Source organism: Pelobates fuscus, chromosome 8 (genome assembly GCF_036172605.1).
Source record: "Pelobates fuscus isolate aPelFus1 chromosome 8, aPelFus1.pri, whole genome shotgun sequence".
NCBI classification, from domain to species: Eukaryota; Metazoa; Chordata; class Amphibia; order Anura; family Pelobatidae; genus Pelobates; species Pelobates fuscus.
The window spans coordinates 4,806,977-4,828,124 of record NC_086324.1 but is presented as its reverse complement, the minus strand read 5'-3'; the positions used below and the strand labels follow the sequence as shown (position 1 = coordinate 4,828,124).

At 44.0% G+C, this 21,148-nt stretch overlaps 1 protein-coding gene across 1 annotated transcript in view; it reads right to left on the bottom strand.

The window, feature by feature from the left end:
* Positions 1-750: 750 nt before the first annotated feature.
* Positions 751-21,148, bottom strand: part of OSBPL11 (oxysterol binding protein like 11) — a 30,572-nt gene continuing 10,174 nt past the window's right edge. Inside the window, exons 4-13 of the mRNA XM_063429162.1 lie at positions 18,584-18,663; positions 17,926-18,111; positions 14,429-14,630; positions 13,489-13,634; positions 8,769-8,909; positions 7,804-8,281; positions 6,001-6,187; positions 3,747-3,929; positions 2,609-2,762; positions 751-1,913 (exon numbers count right to left, since the gene is read on the bottom strand). Of these exons, the coding sequence (XP_063285232.1) occupies positions 1,857-1,913; positions 2,609-2,762; positions 3,747-3,929; positions 6,001-6,187; positions 7,804-8,281; positions 8,769-8,909; positions 13,489-13,634; positions 14,429-14,630; positions 17,926-18,111; positions 18,584-18,663 (1,814 nt within the window). The 3' untranslated portion in view covers positions 751-1,856. The remainder of the gene's footprint in view (positions 1,914-2,608; positions 2,763-3,746; positions 3,930-6,000; positions 6,188-7,803; positions 8,282-8,768; positions 8,910-13,488; positions 13,635-14,428; positions 14,631-17,925; positions 18,112-18,583; positions 18,664-21,148) is intronic.

Below are 21,148 nucleotides of genomic sequence, written 5' to 3'. Positions count from 1 at the left end.
CTGCCGCTAAGTGAACAGAGACACGTTATGGACAGGTAACTGCAAGTCACAGACTCCTCAACTGGCTCTTATTCCATCTCTATTCAGCAGGTCATATAATAAACCCTGAATGGGCAAGGCCGAGGCTGAAGCAGCCGCGCTGTGACTAGAGCAGAGTTGGAGAATTTCCCCAGAGCAGCTATTGCAGCCACAATGCTGCCATTTGGATTTTATTCTGAGTTTAGTGAATAATGCTGTAAGAGGATCATTGGATTTCTCCATTTAACTTGTAATATCTATTGCCATGCAGAAGAGAGGGTGGTTTATAGCCAATGGCTACATGGCACATAGCGTCCTGCTTGCAGGTTGGCACTGCCCAGTATAAAGCTTAGAGAATACTCCCATCCCTTGGGGCTTGCATTTCCTGTTGAGTGGCCTTCCATTTGCTTGTTCTCTTTGTAGGATTGCAATGCCCCATAAATGACCTCCACTGTCGTTTTCATGTTTAGATGAACGCTGCCTATTATATAGCATTTATACGGCTAGCCCTGCTTGGTATAAAACAAATGACGTCCTTCCATTTGCATTATTTTTCACTAAAATGTGAATTGTCAGTAATGCAAACCGGGCTTTTCACCAATAACCAACAACAACCAGATTAACGGAATATTTTATTCAAATCAGCTATAATTACACGGCTTAATAAGCAGAGCTGTACCCATTATTATTATTATATTTGGTACGCAGGTTTACATAAAGACACAGGACACATAATATTCCAGAGAGTTTATTCAGTCCACAAAGTCTGTCTGTTCAGTGCAGATCACAGCATTGCGGACACACACACACGCGGACACACACGGCCAGGCTCCTGTGCGCTCTCATACATGCTAACAAAAGGCAGTCGAAGGCCACAGTGTTAGTTATGGTTTTATCACAATGCTGAAACGTGTCTGTGGACAGATAGGAATGAAACACACTGATTGGAAGAGATTAAGGCAGCACTCCTGGAAGGGACCGTAATGTCACTGAAGTTTCACTCTGTCATCATGATTGCCAGCAATTCAGAAACATCATTAATGGAGATTACAAAACGGGGAGCAGTTTGTACCTGAATGTGATATTCTGACATCTTCAGCAAAATTAGCTTTCCAATGTAACAATGCCTTTCTGTGCTTTTTTTGGCAGGTAATTTATTAGCTAAAATACAGGCATCTTGTGTAGGTACCTGTATCGATCCAAGGTTAACCGATGCTTGTAATTCCCTGTCCATAGAGAAAGGAGACAGAGGGCAACACTTTCCTCTGGCACGCAGTGAGTTAACTCCATTCAAACTAAATCTGGACTCCAAATGCACAGCAAATCAGTTGGCGATTAGTAACATACAGTTACTGGAAATAAACTGCTTCGTCCTCTCTACTCCACAACTCCTGGAAACAAGGTGCCGACAAAGGGTTAACACAAACTAACCAACAAAAAGAGCACACTGATAAAGGCCTTCTCGCTGCCTGGCGTGGGTCCAAGAGCTTTCTGCTTTAAGATCTGAAATGTAAATTAGGAAAAGCTGCAGCCCCTGTATATGGTTTATACACCTCTGCTCAGAGAAATTAGAAATAAAACAAACGTGACCTAATACTGACGGTCCGGTGCTGTAAGAGTTAATGAGTAGTCTGTTACTGCAGGTAAGCGGCAGAATCCCGAGTACTCCAGTCTCCGACACGCAGAAATAAGATGGTGAAATGATTAATACTGAGCAGACGCCACAACGCTACGAGTCTCCCAGCCTGCAAGAAGATCCACACGCAGGCTACCGGGAAGTTGGTGCAGTTAGCTGGGCACTGTCTGAGTCCTCCCATCCAATGCCACCAGTTTAGTATTTAAAGCCCCGAGTCTGAGCTCTTCCACAGCGGACTGTTATAGACCCATCCATCGCCCTGCCGGGTAATAAACAGAAAATACAGCAATTATCTGCATGAAAGACATGGGATCTACAGTCTGCCCTGACCACTTCTAGATTTGTGATAGTCTATTACATTTAACAGTCTTTATTTTTATTAATGGCAATGTTTATTAAATATTTTAACATTTCATTTAATACAGTAAAAACAATAAATGGTAGCAAACATATAATGACGAATATTAATTTTTTAAGAATATGTCGCTTTATCTGTCTCAGTAGCCATGTTGGGTCAGACTCCACTCCTAGGATGCTCATCTTTACCTGATTATAGCAGCAGTCATGAACTGGAAACTCACTAGGGGGCGCCACATTAACAGCATGCAATGCCAAGGGTGAAAGAAGGCCAGTTTAATTTACAGGGGGCAAAATGTTAGCTGTTGGTGGGCTGAGTTTCCCTATTGGAGTAACAGTGCTAAACAGCATATCCTCTGATCCTCAGCCCGTGACTTAGTGCGGAGTGTCCATTTTGACTCGGACACGGTTATGGCGTGCACTGGAAATATAAAGTCTGCTTACAATAGCCGGTGACCGTTCGATGTCCGTTCGATGTCCGCTGTGATACTGTGAGTCATTATATTGAATTCAGGGCTTTGTGGCGCAGTACGTGAGGATGACGGCACCAATCTCAAGCTCCTGTCTGGCGGTTTCCCTCTGTACAGTCAGACTTACCTCCTTCATGAAATACTTGGTTTCCCAGGAAGTCTCTGTTTCTACCCGCAGCCGTTGCTCCGCTCGCTGGCGTTCCTCTAGAGCTCTCTTGTGTTCAGTTGCTTTCTCAATGTTTTTTTCCTTTAAAGCTTCTGTAACGTGGGACCAAAGCCGCCTGGAGACACAGGAAGCAGTGATCACATATGTGCTTATAATGTAAAAATAAATATTTATCTGTCTCTCTCTGTATAGCACCATACCAGCAATTGCCTACAGGAAGCATTATGGGATAATGTGTTTTCAGACTTCATGCATGTGAAGACCTAGACAGCTTTGAGGCTATATTTCTTAAAGCCCTCTTCTTCCTCAATACCAGTTGGTTGTGATGCTGGCTGAGTTTAAAATAAGACTTTGTTGACATTTTGACATTTCTAAACCCTAGTTTCTATTTCGCTTCGTTACATGGAAGTTACAGCTTCTCTACGTTCCTCGTGGGCGGGCCATCTCCTGATGTCCCACATCCACCCTCACAAGTCTGTTTCCGCTATCACTCTAGCTCACTGGAGGTAGCCATCCCTAATGTCTGGACATCTTTTGTGGCACAATCTGTTAGAGGCACAGCTGCATCTACAACCTTTTCCACAGACGCCTCCCTTTCCGACATTTTACATTCAGCAGGTTGGACCGGCGAGGATACTCTTCAGACATTTTATTTTAAACCTAACACTCAAGCATCTTTTTTTGGTTTTGTATTCTCTTGTTAAAACAGCAATATAAGAAGCCTCGTGTATTGTGGTAAAATTGTAGATCACGCTAGCTTTAGTGTACAATAATCTTACTATGAGCAATGACGGAAGGCACATCGTTTCCCTCCTACCCTCCCCGGTTAGGTTACCTTTGCTGTGTTTATTTCTTTATCCTCTTATCTTTCTTCCCATATGCTAGTGGTTTATTTGCGACATGTTATTTATTCTTGATATGTTTTGTAGAGTTTTTTTCTTTATTGTTAGTTTATTATGTTTTTGGTTATGGATTATTTGAATTGCAATGTTACTATGTGATGTCACTTGTCTGATGTTTATTGGGATAATGGTTCATTTTGAGATACCTTTCACGTGTTTCTCCTTTGTTTCAGCTTAACGATCAAAACGTAACGCACCTGGACTCAAAGAGGCCTTGCTTGTCCACAGGACGCACTCTCTTCCGCGTAACTCCAAGTTTCGTGAGGTCCACACATTTCGTTTCTCCATTGCTGTGCATGAATTCCAATACGCTGTTCCACTCTCCCTGAATTTTACAAACCACGGAGTTTGAAGCGTTGTGTTTTACTTCGCCAGTCACCCTAAAAAAAAAAGGGAATTGTCTATTAAAAGAGTAACATACATTTATACAACATGACAGCACAAATGAATAGCCATGATCTCAATATTTAATAGAATTACTTTTTAATTGCTATACCGAGCCATACAGAGAGACGAGACTTCGCAAGCACCAATAACCTATGCTCTGCCGCTCACAGATGGTATAAGGAGTACCGGTCCCTGTCGCTAATATAAGCAAGTGCTTATAATAGCGATTTGCAAATATCAAACTGCAAGCAGTCTGATGGAAACAAATTGTTTTACCTATGCAGTGCTTAGCGAATATTCCCCTAGGCATGCAGATATATATATTTTATGTTACAGGGTGTCAGTCACATGTCCTGCTTTCTACTTCTGTAATATCGCATACATAGCTTGAAAGACCAAATGGTCAGTATGCCTGATTATAATACAAGATACTCATTTGAAAGGGGGGGAGGGGGAAGCATTCTTTCTAGCACCTGCAATTTGTAATTGGGTGCCTAAATCAAAGACTGTCATGTGCATCATTGTTACATAGTTATATAGTTAAATAGGCTGAAAAGAGACTTGCGTCCATCAAGTTCAGCCTTCCTCACATATGTTTTTGCTGTTGATCCAAAAGAAGGCAAAAAACCTAAAATGCAGAGTATACACTGATTGTATCATTACCTTAAATGCAGAGTATACACTGATTGTATCGTTACCTTAAATGCAGAGTACACACTGATTGTATCGTTACCTTAAATGCAGAGTACACACTGATTGTATCGTTACCTTAAATGCAGAGTATACACTGATTGTATCGTTACCTTAAATGCAGAGTATACACTGATTGTATCGTTACCTTAAATGCAGAGTATACACTGATTGTATCGTTACCTTAAATAGAGTATACACTGATTGTATCGTTACCTTAAATGCAGAGTATACACTGATTGTATCATTACCTTAAATGCAGAGTATACACTGATTGTATCATTACCTTAAATGCAGAGTATACACTGATTGTATCGTTACCTTAAATGCAGAGTATACACTGATTGTATCGGTACCTTAAATGCAGAGTATACACGGATTGTATCGTTACCTTAAATAGAGTACACACTGATTGTATCGTTACCTTAAATGCAGAGTATACACTGATTGTATCATTACCTTAAATGCAGAGTATACACTGATTGTATCGTTACCTTAAATGCAGAGTATACACTGATTGTATCATTACCTTAAATGCAGAGTATACACTGATTGTATCGTTACCTTAAATGCAGAGTATACACTGATTGTATCGTTACCTTAAATGCAGAGTATACACTGATTGTATCGTTACCTTAAATGCAGAATATACACTGATTGTATCGTTACCTTAAATGCAGAGTATACACTGATTGTATCGTTACCTTAAATGCAGAGTATACACTGATTGTATCGTTACCTTAAATAGAGTACACACTGATTGTATCGTTACCTTAAATGCAGAGTATACACTGATTGTATCATTACCTTAAATGCAGAGTATACACTGATTGTATCGTTACCTTAAATGCAGAGTATACACTGATTGTATCATTACCTTAAATGCAGAGTATACACTGAGTGTATCGTTACCTTAAATGCAGAGTATACACTGATTGTATCGTTACCTTAAATGCAGAGTATACACTGATTGTATCATTACCTTAAATGCAGAGTATACACTGATTGTATCGTTACCTTAAATGCAGAGTATACACGGATTGTATCGTTACCTTAAATGCAGAATATACACTGATTGTATCGTTACCTTAAATGCAGAGTATACACTGATTGTATCGTTACCTTAAATGCAGAGTATACACTGATTGTATCGTTACCTTAAATGCAGAGTATACACTGATTGTATCGTTACCTTAAATGCAGAGTATACACTGCATTTAAGGTAACGATACAATCAGTGTATACTCTGCATTTAAGGTAACGATACAATCAGTGTGTACTCTGCATTTAAGGTAGCGATACAATCAGTGTATACTCTCTATATAAGAAAAGGAACTGATAAGCAATAGTGTGCTGCACAGTAATGTCTCCTACCTGTGTAACTTGCCTCCGTAAAACGGTTTGGTGTGGAAAGTGATGGTTGCTGAGTAACCAGACTTTGCGCAGTTCACATTAACCTTTCCTCCAAGCTCCACCCATGGCACGGTAAGAATCGAACGAGCATACGCACAAGGCAAGGTAAAAGTATATTCTTCACTGTGCTCCAAGAGATGCAACACACCTTGAGAAAGATCAATATATTAACTCTCTCCTCCCTGTGTATCATTCGTATATCAGAATTATATTATACCTGCAGAACGGGCGATATATTAACTCTCTCGTCCCTGTGTATCATTCGTATATCAGAATTATATTACACCTGCAGAAAGGGCGATGTATTAACGCTCTCCTCCCTGTGTATCATTCGTATATCAGAATTATATTACACCTACAGAACGGGCGATGTATTAACTCTCTCCTCCCTGTGTATCATTCGTATATCAGAATTATATTACACCTGCAGAATGGGCGATATATTAACGCTCTCCTGCCTGTGTATCATTCGTATATCAGAATTATATTACACCTGCAGTAATAACTCTCTCCTGCCTGTGTATCATTCGTATATCAGAATTATATTATACCTGCAGAACGGGGGATTTATTAAAGGACCACTCTAGGCACCCAGACCACTTCAGCTTAATGAAGTGGTCTGGGTGCCAGGTCCAGCTAGGGTTAACTAATTGTTTTATAAACATAGCAGTTTCAGAGAAACTGCTATGTTTATCAATTAGTTAAGCCTTCCCCTATTTCCTCTAGTGGCTGTCTCACTGACAGCCGCTAGAGGCGCTTGCGTGATTCTCACTGTGAAAATCACAGTGAGAGCACGCAAGCGTCCATAGGAAAGCATTATGAATGCTTTCCTATGTGACCGGCTGAATGCGCGCGCAGCTCGTGCCGCGCGTGCGCATTCAGCCGACGGGGAGGAACGGAGGCGGAGAGGAGGAGGAGAGCTCCCCGCCCAGCGCTGGAAAAAGGTAAGTTTTAACCCTTTTCCCCTTTCCAGAGCCGGGCGGGAGTGGGTCCCTGAGGGTGGGGGCACCCTCAGGGCACTCTAGTGCCAGGAAAACGAGTATGCTTTCCTGGCACTAGAGTGGTCCTTTAACTCTCTCCTCCCTGTGTATCATTCGTATATCAGAATTATATTATAACTGCAGAACGGGCGATATATTAACTCTCTCCTCCCTGTGTATCATTCGTATATCAGAATTATATTATAACTGCAGAACGGGCGATATATTAACTCTCTCCTCCCTGTGTATCATTCGTATATCAGAATTATATTATAACTGCAGAACGGGCGATATATTAACTCTCTCCTCCCTGTGTATCATTCGTATATCAGAATTATATTATACCTGCAGAAAGGGCGATATATTAACTCTCTCCTCCCTGTGTATCATTCGTATATCAGAATTATATTATACCTGCAGAAAGGGCGATATATTAACTCTCTCCTCCCTGTGTATCATTCGTATATCAGAATTATATTACACCTGCAGAAAGGGCGATATATTAACGCTCTCCTCCCTGTGTATCATTCGTATATCAGAATTATATTACACCTGCAGAAAGGGCGATATATTAACTCTCTCCTGCCTGTGTATCACTCACATATGGTATAAGAGAAAGAGCAATGTACTCCGTGCTCCTGTCTGCTCCTACAACAGCCAGACTTTCCCATTGTCCTAGTCCTTTCCTTTCAATACGCTTTCTATCCTGTTGTGCTAGCTCCATACAAGCCTACATAGTGACCAATCTGACCTCCAACTACATGCCCATTCTCACGTGAATTACCTTCTCCAATCATGGTAACTCCAATCGACATGCCCATGAACTTGCTTTTCGTCCACACGTGGGTATTGACGCACATTTTGCGTTCTGGGCACTCGGCATAGAATCCTGAGACAGGAGGGTGGTGAGATACCTGTTCAGCCACAAATCTGACTGTATAAAAGTCCTTCTCATTTGCCTCTGTTACTTCATCATGTGCATTAGGTGGATGATCTGCAGGTTTTGGGGTGCAGAGAGTGTCTTTTGGGACTTGCCACGAACAGTGAAAGGTTTCTCCAATAATGGGATTATACGGCTTCTTGGCCAGAGCACCCTTGCGGCCCTCGTGAAACGAGGTGAGGTAATACTCAACAAATCTCACCATGCGCTCCTCGGCAGTTTGACCGGTGCTGATGGACAGGAAGAGGTCAGGGTGAGACAGAAAGTCTGCATACATTTCCAATAAGGAGCGCTTCTCCAAGATGAATGTAGGGAGGACAACCTGAAAAAGGAAATAAACCCTCAATACATGGCAGCAGATACAGCACAAAAAAGAGGAAGAAATATTCTAAGAATAGATGTTCCAGCCTGTTTTATGTCTCCATATGTGCTGAGAATGGAGTGGATTAACTATGATCCAGAAATTAGTTCAAAGTCATATTCAAAAAGTTCTACATTCCTATTATGATTGCAACATTTCAGCATGACATTTTGGTTAAATATGAACTATTTAAAAATCTCCACACCAAGGAAAACTAATGGGAAAGTTTGTGTTTCGGTGGCGTACAACAAGGATAAAATGCAGGTATTACACAAATAAACCCATGTAGAACGGAACAGCCTGATCTTTCAAGTAATGTGAGCCAATGAGTGGCCTAAAGGGTTGGATTCCTTCCCAATAAATATTCAGTATCACTGGCCCTATTGATAATGTCCTGTGACTGTGTGGTAGGAAGACAAAGATCAGCTAGTCAGATAGGCTTGCTTACCCTTGTAAGGTCCATACCCAGCTTGAGCTGGGATAAGAGGTGTAAGATGACGCTTCGTTGCTCCTCTACTGCGCCAAGGTCATCCTCGGTTAGCTCACTGTCATCCTCCAGCTCATCGTCTGGGTCTATGTCCTCTGGTTCCTGTAGGTAGGTTAGTTAGAGACAGGGCCGGTGCAAGGAATTTTGGCTACACAGGCAAAGATGCATTTTGCCCCCCCCCCGAAAATAAAATATTGTCTTTACCTGAGTGTCTTGTTACCTCCATTTTGAATTTCTTACCCTCTTTGGCGTATTTTATCCCCCTTTACTATGTCTTACACCCACTTGTGTGTCTCTTACAACTTCCCTTGTGTGTCTCTTACTTTCCCCAGCCCCTTTGCGTGTCTCTTTCTTTCCTCCAGCCCCTTTCTGTGGCTTTCTCCCCTCAGTCTGTTTTGTGTGTCCCTTCCCCCCATGCCTAATAGACATAGATATATAGCAACATAGAGCCATACAGGCACACAGTCACAGAGATATGCAGGCATACAATCAAACAAACACAGCCATACAGGCACACAGTCATACCAATCCACACATACAAGTACGTCATACAAACACAGACATACAGACACACACACAGATATTCAGACACTGTCATAGAGAGACGTTCAGATATGGTCATACAGAGATATACAGACACAGACATACAGAGATATACAGACACAGACATAGATAGTCTTATAGTCATCCAGAGAAGAGGTCTGCGAAAACCTAGGAGGTGTAGTGGGGTGATATTGTTGTAGTAGGGGAGTTAGGGTCTGTTTAGGGGGGGGGGGGGAAGGGGAGGCAGGGCATGTAGAGGGGTGAGGCAGGGGCTGTGGTGAGGGGCGCAAGGGCTGAGGAGGGACAGGAGCTGTGAGGGGGGGCAGGTGCTAAGAGAGATGTATAATAATAAAGGGAGGAGGAGAGAGGTGTGTGATAATAAAGGGAGGAGGAGAGAGGTGTGTGATAATAAAGGGAGGAGGAGAGAAGTGTGTGATAATAAAGGGAGGAGGAGAGAGGTGTGTGATAATAAAGGGAGGAGGAGAGAGGTGTGTGATAATAAAGGGAGGAGGAGAGAGGTGTGTGATAATAAAGGGAGGAGGAGAGAGGTGTGTGATAATAAAGGGAGGAGGAGAGAGGTGTGTGATAATAAAGGGAGGAGGAGAGAGGTGTGTGATAATAAAGGGAGGAGGAGAGAGGTGTGTGATAATAAAGGGAGGAGGAGAGAGGTGTGTGATAATAAAGGGAGGAGGAGAGAGGTGTGTGATAATAAAGGAAGCAGGAGAGAGGTGTGTGATAATAAAGGAAGCAGGAGAGAGGTGTGTGATAATAAAGGGAGGAGGAGAGAGGTGTATGATAATAAAGGGAGGAGGAGAGAGGTGTATGATAATAAAGGGAGGAGGAGAGAGGTGTATGATAATAAAGGGAGGAGGAGAGAGGTGTATGATAATAAAGGGAGCAGGAGAGAGGTGTATGATAATAAAGAGAGGAGGAGAGAGGTGTGTGATAATAAAGGGAGGAGGAGAGAGGTGTATGATAATAAAGGGAGCAGGAGAGAGGTGTATGATAATAAAGAGAGGAGGAGAGAGGTGTATGATAATAAAGGGAGGAGGAGAGAGGTGTATGATAATAAAGGGAGGAGGAGAGAGGTGTATGATAATAAAGGGAGCAGGAGAGAGGTGTGTGATAATAAAGGGAGGAGGAGAGAGGTGTGTGATAATAAAGGGAGCAGGAGAGAGGTGTGTGATAATAAAGGGAGGAGGAGAGAGGTGTGTGATAATAAAGGGAGGAGGAGAGAGGTGTGTGATAATAAAGGGAGCAGGAGAGAGGTGTATGATAATAAAGGGAGGAGGAGAGAGGTGTATGATAATAAAGGGAGGAGGAGAGAGGTGTGTGATAATAAAGGGAGGAGGAGAGAGGTGTGTGATAATAAAGGGAGCAGGAGAGAGGTGTGTGATAATAAAGGGAGGAGGAGAGAGGTGTGTGATAATAAAGGGAGGAGGAGAGAGGTGTGTGATAATAAAGGGAGGAGGAGAGAGGTGTGTGATAATAAAGGGAGGAGGAGATAGGTGTATAATAATAAAGGGAGGAGGAGAGAGGTGTATGATAATAAAGGGAGGAGGAGAGAGGTGTATGATAATAAAGGGAGGAGGAGAGAGGTGTATGATAATAAAGGGAGGAGGAGAGAGGTGTATGATAATAAAGGGAGGAGGAGAGAGGTGTATGATAATAAAGGGAGCAGGAGAGAGGTGTATGATAATAAAGAGAGGAGGAGAGAGGTGTGTGATAATAAAGGGAGGAGGAGAGAGGTGTGTGATAATAAAGGGAGGAGGAGAGAGGTGTGTGATAATAAAGGGAGGAGGAGAGAGGTGTGTGATAATAAAGGGAGGAGGAGAGAGGTGTGTGATAATAAAAGGAGGAGGAGAGAGGTGTGTGATAATAAAGGGAGGAGGAGTTAGGTGTATGATAATAAAAGGAGGAGGAGAGAGGTGTGTGATAATAAAGGGAGGAGGAGAGAGGTGTATGATAATAAAGGGAGGAGGAGAGAGGTGTATAATAATAAAGGGAGGAGGAGTTAGGTGTATGATAATAAAAGGAGGAGGAGAGAGGTGTATAATAATAAAGGGAGGAGGAGTTAGGTGTGTGATAATAAAAGGAGGAGGAGAGAGGTGTGTGATAATAAAGGGAGGAGGAGTTAGGTGTATGATAATAAAAGGAGGAGGAGAGAGGTGTGTGATAATAAAAGGAGGAGGAGAGAGGTGTGTGATAATAAAAGGAGGAGGAGAGAGGTGTGTGATAATAAAAGGAGGAGGAGAGAGGTGTGTGATAATAAAAGGAGGAGGAGAGAGGTGTATGATAATAAAGGGAGCAGGAGAGAGGTGGGTGATAATAAAGGGAGGAGGAGAGAGGTGTGTGATAATAAAGGGAGCAGGAGAGAGGTGTGTGATAATAAAGGGAGGAGGAGAGAGGTGTGTGATAATAAAGGGAGGAGGAGAGAGGTGTGTGATAATAAAGGGAGGAGGAGAGAGGTGTATGATAATAGAAGGAGGAGGAGAGAGGTGTGTGATAATAAAGGGAAGAGAGGTGTGTGATAATAAAGGGAGGAGGAGTTAGGTGTGTGATAATAAAGGGAGGAGGAGAGAGGTGTATGATAATGAGAGGAAAAGAAAAGACATGGACAATAACGAGGGGAATAGAAGATAAGTGTATAATAACGAGGGGAATAGGAGAGAAGTGGATAATAACAAGGGGAATAGGAGAGAAGTGGATAATAATGAGGGGGATAGGAGAGAAGTGGATAATAACGAGGGGGATAGAAGATAAGTGTATAATAACGAGGGGAATAGGAGAGAAGTGGATAATAACGAGGGGGATAGGAGAGAAGTGGATAATAACGAGGGGGATAGGAGAGAAGTGTATAATAACGAGGGGAATAGGAGAGAAGTGTATAATAACGAGGGGAATAGGAGAGAAGTGGATAATAACGAGGGGAATAGGAGAGAAGTGGATAATAACGAGGGGAATAGGAGAGAAGTGGATAATAATGAGGGGGATAGGAGAGAAGTGGATAATAACGAGGGGGATAGGAGAGAAGTGGATAATAACGAGGGGGATAGGAGAGAAGTGGATAATAACGAGGGGGATAGGAGAGAAGTGTATAATAACGAGGGGGATAGGAGAGAAGTGTATAATAACGAGGGGAATAGGAGAGAAGTGGATAATAACGAGGGGGATAGGAGAGAAGTGGATAATAAGTAGGGGACAAGAAGAGACATGGATAATAATGAGGGTAAAAGGGATATGTATAGGCAGATAACAAGGGGGCGAGGACAGAGGTATAAAATAAGGAGGGGAAGATGAGAGGTGGATATTAATTCAAGGGGGCGAGTAAATGAGCAGCATACAGGTGACTGTCAAAGAGAGGAGTTAATTGCACACAATCACAGCCCCCGAGAAATAACCGTAACAGAGAGGAATCCAGCTTTTCACTCATCGAACAGATCAGCAGCAGTGGGGCCCGGGACACTGTATGGTTATCCAGGTTATTGGTCTATGGCTTCCTGACAATATGCTGCCTTAGTTACCAATGACAGATAGGTTAGTGCTTGTTACATACACATTAAATACATTTAAACTAAGCCTTCCTCCCTGCTAATAAACACAGGGCACTGCGGGATCCCTGGTTCTGCTGGGGTATTGAAATGATCAGTTGCAGATATCACTGTGCACTGGAGGAAGGAAACGTCACTGCTGATCACAGCTTCAAACTCATCAGGTTAAACCAGTTGGGGATCGGCCTCAAAAAAAAAATATGCTATAAATATCTGCAGCAGACAAGAGGAGTATGGGGTCTGGCATCAAACACCTAGCCAGCATGCAACATTTAACCTCTTCAGTGCTGAGCTAAAGTCGTTATCAAGAGAGAGAAAGTATTTAACACTGCAACGCAATCACCAAGAACCACAATGAGAATTAACGTGTATTCTTTCCAGGGTAATGGCTTAATGATGGGTAATAACGATTAGGGTGATCCTGATTGTGGACGCACACCTTGCACACTAGCCAGTCTGTGCTACATACCATGTAAACGCTGAATGAGCTAGCAGCGAGGAGGTAAGTGTTCATTCAGCAGGGACGTATTTTGAGAAGCTGGCAATCGTTTCTATAGACACAGTCCAGAATTAGGCGGTGACCTTACCCTGGTCATCTGGATGCTTTGGGACACGCTGGGCACTTCAGTCAGCAAGTCCTGCTCCTTGTCGGTCTCGGCGTAGAAACCCGTGTCATCTCCATTCTTTAGGTGGTTGGACAGCGTGATCCTCGGTTCCAGCCAGTTAATGGTTCCTGAAGACATAGGAACATTGCACTTAAAACTGCTCATAATCCTGAGAAGACAGGACTAAGCGTGATATCTGCTATTAGCAGGCAGGGTACTCAGTATTGTCAGAGGGGTACAGGGATGATTAGGGTATTTTTCTATAATTCTTGAGACAGCTGAAGAAATGAGCAGAGAGATATTCGGTTTGGATACTTCACTACACCGAGGGCAGCACCTTATTCTGTCATTAGCATGCTACGAGCTGACTGGCTGTACCTGTCAGTATATCAAGAGAACCTGATACGGGAGGTGTCAACTAACACGGAAAGTTAAAGAACTAAACTGCTTCAGGAAAAGGCAAAGACAAACAAACATCGCCAAGGAGGGGACGGAGGCAAAGAGCTCAGCTGCCCAAATACGTCAGGTCAAGGAGATATATCTCCCCCCCCCCCCCAATTTAAAGCACCTGGAACTGTGAGCACTCATACAACTTAACAAAACCCTAACTACCTCCAAAATGATCAGTCTAAACAGACTGCTGTGCGATCCCTCCATTAATTATTCAGAGATGCTATTTGCAGGCTCTGGAGGAGACTAAATAGCCAGACATAAAGCTAGTGGAGTGTGGAGGCCTCTTGTTTAATATGGACATTTATTCAGCTAACAGTGAAAGCTGTGCAGACTATGGAATATATAACATGTCTGAATAGTAATACCTGCAGCTGGAAAGCTAAGAAATTATTCTTATTAGTGATGAAGTGAAACAGTTCCATTTAAAGCAGGAATTGCATTTCGGATATAAATCTATCATAATGCTCACCTGGAGGCAGGATATGCTTGCTGAATGCAGCGTGCTGTTGGTGTAGCATGTGGAAGCAATCATTCAGACAGTTCATTGTAGCCATGGACGTGGCTTTAAGCATCAGGAGATCCTGGTCTAGGGCGCTTAGTTGACCAGAGGAAGGGAGGCCCTCAATACTGCGCATCAACTCTCTCTGCTGACTCTCGGCCCGCGTCATCATCTGGAAACAGAGGAGACAGCAGTGAAAGGGCAAGTGGTCCAGAGGATGTGGCAAGATGGGATAATGCAGGGGAAACAGGACCAGAAGACAGAGGCAAGATGAGATGGGGCAAGAGGGGAGCCAGATCAGAGGAAATAGAGAACAGTACTAGAAACATAGAATGACGGCAGATAAGAACCATTCGGACCATCTAGTCTGCCCGATTCTCTAAATACTTTCATTAGTCCCTGGCCTTATCTTATAGTTAGGATAGCCTTATGCCTATCCCACGTATGCTTAAACAGTACTAGTTACAGGAGGCACAGCCTGCATTCAGTACTAGTTACAGCAGGCACAGCCTGCATACAGTACTAGTTACAGCAGGCACAGCCTGCATACAGTACTAGTTACAGCAGGCACAGCCTGCATACAGTACTAGTTACAGCAGGCACAGCCTGCATACAGTACTAGTTACAGCATGCACAGCCTGCATACAGTACTAGTTACAGGAGGCACAGCCTGCATTCAGTACTAGTTACAGCAGGCACAGCCTGCATACAGTACTAGTTACAGCAGGCACAGCCTGCATACAGTACTAGTTACAGCAGGCACAGCCTGCATACAGTACTAGTTACAGCAGGCACAGCCTGCATACAGTACTAGTTACAGCAGGCACAGCCTGCATACAGTACTAGTTACAGCACGCACAGCCTGCATACAGTACTAGTTACAGCATGCACAGCCTGCATACAGTACTAGTTACAGCAGGCACAGCCTGCATACAGTACTAGTTACAGCAGGCACAGCCTGCATACAGTACTAGTTACAGCAGGCACAGCCTGCATACAGTACTAGTTACAGCAGGCACAGCCTGCATACAGTACTAGTTACAGCAGGCACAGCCTGCATACAGTACTAGTTACAGCACACACAGCCTGCATACAGTACTAGTTACAGCAGGCACAGTCTGCATACAGTACTAGTTACAGCAGGCACAGCCTGCATACAGTACTAGTTACAGCAGGCACAGCCTGCATACAGTACTAGTTACAGCAGGCACAGTCTGCATACAGTACTAGTTACAGCAGGCACAGCCTGCATACAGTACTAGTTACAGCACGCACAGCCTGCATACAGTACTAGTTACAGCAGGCACAGTCTGCATACAGTACTAGTTACAGCAGGCACAGCCTGCATACAGTACTAGTTACAGCAGGCACAGTCTGCATACAGTACTAGTTACAGCAGGCACAGCCTGCATACAGTACTAGTTACAGCACGCACAGCCTGCATACAGTACTAGTTACAGCAGGCACAGTCTGCATACAGTACTAGTTACAGCAGGCACAGCCTGCATACAGTACTAGTTACAGCACACACAGCCTGCATACAGTACTAGTTACAGCAGGCACAGTCTGCATACAGTACTAGTTACAGCAGGCACAGCCTGCATACAGTACTAGTTACAGCACGCACAGCCTGCATACAGTACTAGTTACAGCAGGCACAGCCTGCATACAGTACTAGTTACAGCAGGCACAGCCTGCATACAGTACTAGTTACAGCAGGCACAGCCTGCATACAGTACTAGTTACAGCAGGCACAGCCTGCATACAGTACTAGTTACAGCAGGCACAGCCTGCATACAGTACTAGTTACAGCACGCACAGCCTGCATACAGTACTAGTTACAGCAGGCACAGCCTGCATACAGTACTAGTTACAGCAGGCACAGCCTGCATACAGTACTAGTTACAGCACGCACAGCCTGCATACAGTACTAGTTACAGCACACACAGCCTGCATACAGTACTAGTTACAGCACGCACAGCCTGCATACAGTACTAGTTACAGCACGCACAGCCTGCATACAGTACTAGTTACAGCACGCACAGCCTGCATACAGTACTAGTTACAGCACGCACAGCCTGCATACAGTACTAGTTACAGCACGCACAGCCTGCATACAGTACTAGTTACAGCACGCACAGCCTGCATACAGTACTAGTTACAGCACGCACAGCCTGCATACAGTACTAGTTACAGCACGCACAGCCTGCATACAGTACTAGTTACAGCACGCACAGCCTGCATACAGTACTAGTTACAGCACGCACAGCCTGCATACAGTACTAGTTATATCACACACTGTCTGCATCATCCACATACTATTGCCCATAAAAAACAGGCGAGCTGCTCGGAATATGGGGGGGGGGGGGGGGGGGGGGGGGAGATCACCTGCTAGTCACCTTTAAGTCGCCTATATTTCTAGGTCAGTATGGGCTTTTATTTTAGGATCACTGTGCATCTAAGCAGAACATCGGCCAGATCAGGTCTACAGAACAGACTTTCCATAGCACTTAGTAAGGTATCCCTGAGAGAGATCATGTGATAGGGCTGGATGGAGCGCTTTCTGTACAGCAGCTTCGGTTTCCCTTACAGCTTGCTTCACACATGCCCATAATGTGTTAAAACATTTCTTACTTTAAGCACCCAGTCAAATGACATGCACATAAGGGAACACATCACATCTAACACTATTCAGTAGATATACATGCATGCATTGTTATGTTCGCTTTAGGGTTATGTGGAAAAAAACAGCATTCAAATGCTGCGGGTCTGGTGTCTGCAGTGTTTGCAAGCTCTCTGCTTTTAGTCTGTGCTGTGCTGGCAGATTGACACTCTGTGCTGTATACATGATGTGTGGTCTCCTTGATAGACTTCTCAATGAGCTATAACACAACTCATTAAGTCAGGCCTGTCCAACCTGCGGCCCCCCAGATGTTGCTGAACTACAACTCCCATGATTCTTTCAATTAAACAGATAGCCAGGGAATCATGGGAGTTGTAGTTCAGCAACATCTGGGGGGCCGCAGGTTGGACAGCCCTGCATTAAGTAGTGAAGCCTGGAAGTGAAAGAAAGGAAGCACAGACAGACAGACACATGCACTAAGCTCTGTGTGCACATGCTCAGTAAAACTCTAATACGTTTGTATACATGAGCAGCAGAAAACTCAGGCTAGTCTGCAAATTTAAATATTTGCCTTATTTTTTTTTAAACTCGTTTTGCACTCTTTCCATATATTAAATTCATCAAGCAAAAACGAGATAGTCAATTACAAAGACATTTTTTGGGACTAAAGAACTGTCTACTATGTCTGTCCTGAAAACCATTCAGAATTTCTTTAACTTATGAATTTAAAAAAACAAACCTGCAGAGACATTTGCTTATAATCAGATGTATAGAGGACATGCGAGTGGTGTGCCAAGTGAACAAATCATGGAGACGGATTTGAGGGAATCTGATTGTCACTGACCTCTCGGACATCTCCCAGGTGGTCCTGCGGGAGGGCCTGGGCACGTCTGTTAATGTGAGACGCTCTGTGATGGCCAAGGTTGAAAAAGGAAGCTGCGTTTTGGCTGGGCCGGCGCTGTGAGTTCGGAGAGTTTCCGCTGCCTTGAGATGCCAGAGAGAAACTACGTGACTTCAGAGGAGGATTATTCTGCCGGAGAAATCAAACACAAGGGGTGAGTGAACAAGTAAACCAAATTGTAAAAAAAAGACATCGCCCACTACCGACCAATGGAAATTAGTATCACACGACCACAATGGGTAGAATACACAGCGTTGGTTATTAAGGCCTTCGTTTTAATATTCTTGGGTGAACTATTAAAATAGGCCGCTCATATTATCTTGTGAGTATACTACATGGTAAGGGGGGCTAGTGAGAGGGGACTTTCAGGCATCTAGTACATCATTTCCTATTTTATATCTCTGTTTGTATCAATTATTTTATTATTGTTTTCATTGGTCACATTTGTATTCTGTCTGCACTTCCAATAAACATGTCACCATAGAAGCCCTCAATTGTCCGTTTTGTGCTTTAAAGGAGCGTATTGCTATGCCTGCCTTTTCTACGGGGGGCTACGCGTGTGAAGAATAAAATATGAACCATATTTCTTGGCTTCACTCACCTTCCCAATAGCCTCGGTATGGTGCTGTGTGCAAATCTGAAGCCGGCTCACCCAATGCTGCCGCTCTTTGGCATCCGAGGCTGGAATGAGGACAGAGAGACAATAAATCCTCCTTCTCTACTGATAGAAGAGCAATTATACATCAAGAGCCTTGCATTTTGCTTCCATGGAGACTGCTCCATCTAACCTGCGCAAAGCTTTCTCTGAATCAAGCACCAGCTACATCCTGGATAATATATCCTGCAAAGGCTAGCAGTGTCAACCCTAAACTATATTAGTCTTTACCACCTCTGCGGGAGGGTTATTCCATGCACTCACACTGTATTAGTCTCTACCACCTCTGCTGGAAGGCTATTACATGCACTCACTGTATTAGTATCTACCACCTCTGCTGGAAGGCTATTCCATGCACTCACTGTATTAGTATCTACCACCTCTGCTGGAAGGCTATTCCATGCACTCACTTTATTAGTCTCTACCACCTCTGCTGGAAGGCTATTCCATGCACTCACTGTATTAGTCTCTACCACCTCTGCTGGAAGGCTATTCCATGCACTCACTGTATTAGTCTCTACCATCTCTGCTGGAAAGCTATACCATGCACTCACTGTATTAGTCTCTACCACCTCTGCTGGAAGGCTATTCCATGCACTCACTGCATTAGTCTCTACCACCTCTGCTATAAGGCTATTCCATGCACTCACTGTGTTAGTCTCTACCATCTCTGCTGGAAAGCTATACCATGCACTCACTGTGTTAGTCTCTACCACCTCTGCTGGAAGGCTATTCCATGCACTCACTGTATTAGTATCTACCACCTCTGCTGGAAGGCTATTCCATGCACTCACTTTATTAGTCTCTACCACCTCTGCTGGAAGGCTATTTCATGCACTCACTGTATTAGTCTCTACCACCTCTGCTGGAAGGCTATTCCATGCACTCACTGTATTAGTCTCTACCACCTCTGCTGGAAGGCTATTCCATGCACTCACTGTGTTAGTCTCTACCACCTCTGCTGGAAGGCTTTTCCATGCACTCACTGTGTTAGTCTCTACTACCTCTGCTGGAAGGCTATTCCATGCACTCACTGTGTTAGTCTCTACCACCTCTGCTGGAAGGCCATTCCATACACTCACTGTATTAGTCTCTACCAACTCTGCTGGAAGGCTATTCCATGCACTCACTGTATTAGTCTCTACTACCTCTGCTGGAAGGCTATTCCATGCACTCACTGTGTTAGTCTCTACCACCTCTGCTGGAAGGCCATTCCATACACTCACTGTATTAGTCTCTACCACCTCTGCTGGAAGGCCATTCCATGCACTCACTGTATTAGTCTCTACCAACTCTGCTGGAAGGCTATTCCATGCACTCATTGTATTAGTCTCTACCACCTCTGCTGGAAGGCTTTTCCATGCACTCACTGTATTAGTCTCTACCACCTCTGCTGGAAGGCTATTCCATGCACTCACTGTGTTAGTCTCTACCACCTCTGCTGGAAGGCTTTTCCATGCACTCACTGTGTTAGTCTCTACTACCTCTGCTGGAAGGCTATTCCATGCACTCACTGTGTTAGTCTCTACCACCTCTGCTGGAAGGCCATTCCATACACTCACTGTATTAGTCTCTACCAACTCTGCTGGAAGGCTATTCCATGCACTCACTGTATTAGTCTCTACTACCTCTGCTGGAAGGCTATTCCATGCACTCACTGTGTTAGTCTCTACCACCTCTGCTGGAAGGCCATTCCATACACTCACTGTATTAGTCTCTACCACCTCTGCTGGAAGGCCATTCCATGCACTCACTGTATTAGTCTCTACCAACTCTGCTGGAAGGCTATTCCATGCACTCATTGTATTAGTCTCTACCACCTCTGCTGGAAGGCTATTACATGCACTCACTGTATTAGTCTCTACCAACTCTGCTGGAAGGCTATTCCATGCACTCACTGTGTTAGCTTCTACCACCTCTGCTGGAAGGCTATTCCATGCACTCACTGTATTAGCTTCTACCACCTCTGCTGGAAGGCTATTCCATGCACTCCCTGTGTTAGTCTCTACCACCTCTGCTGGAAGGCTATTACATGCACTCACTGTATTAGTCTCTACCAACTCTGCTGGAAGGCTATTACATGCACTCACTGTATTCATTTCTACCACCTGCGCTGGAAGGCTTTTCCACTCTACAGTGAGTCTTTAATTACCCTACCACAGGTCTTCTGCCAGACTTCACACAGTGAGGTTTCTCCCATAGGTCAGAGTGCACACAGTGAGTTTACCAATCTCCCATAGGTCAGAGTGCACACAGTGAGTTTACCAATCTCCCATAGGTCAGAGTGCACACAGTGAGTTTACCAATCTCCCATAGGTCAGAGTGCACACAGTGAGTTTACCAATCTCCCATAGGTCAGAGTGCACACAGTGAGTTTACCAATCTCCCATAGGTCAGAGTGCACACAGTGAGTTTACCAATCTCCCATAGGTCAGAGTGCACACAGTGAGTTTACCAATCTCCCATAGGTCAGAGTGCACACAGTGAGTTTACCAATCTCCCATAGGTCAG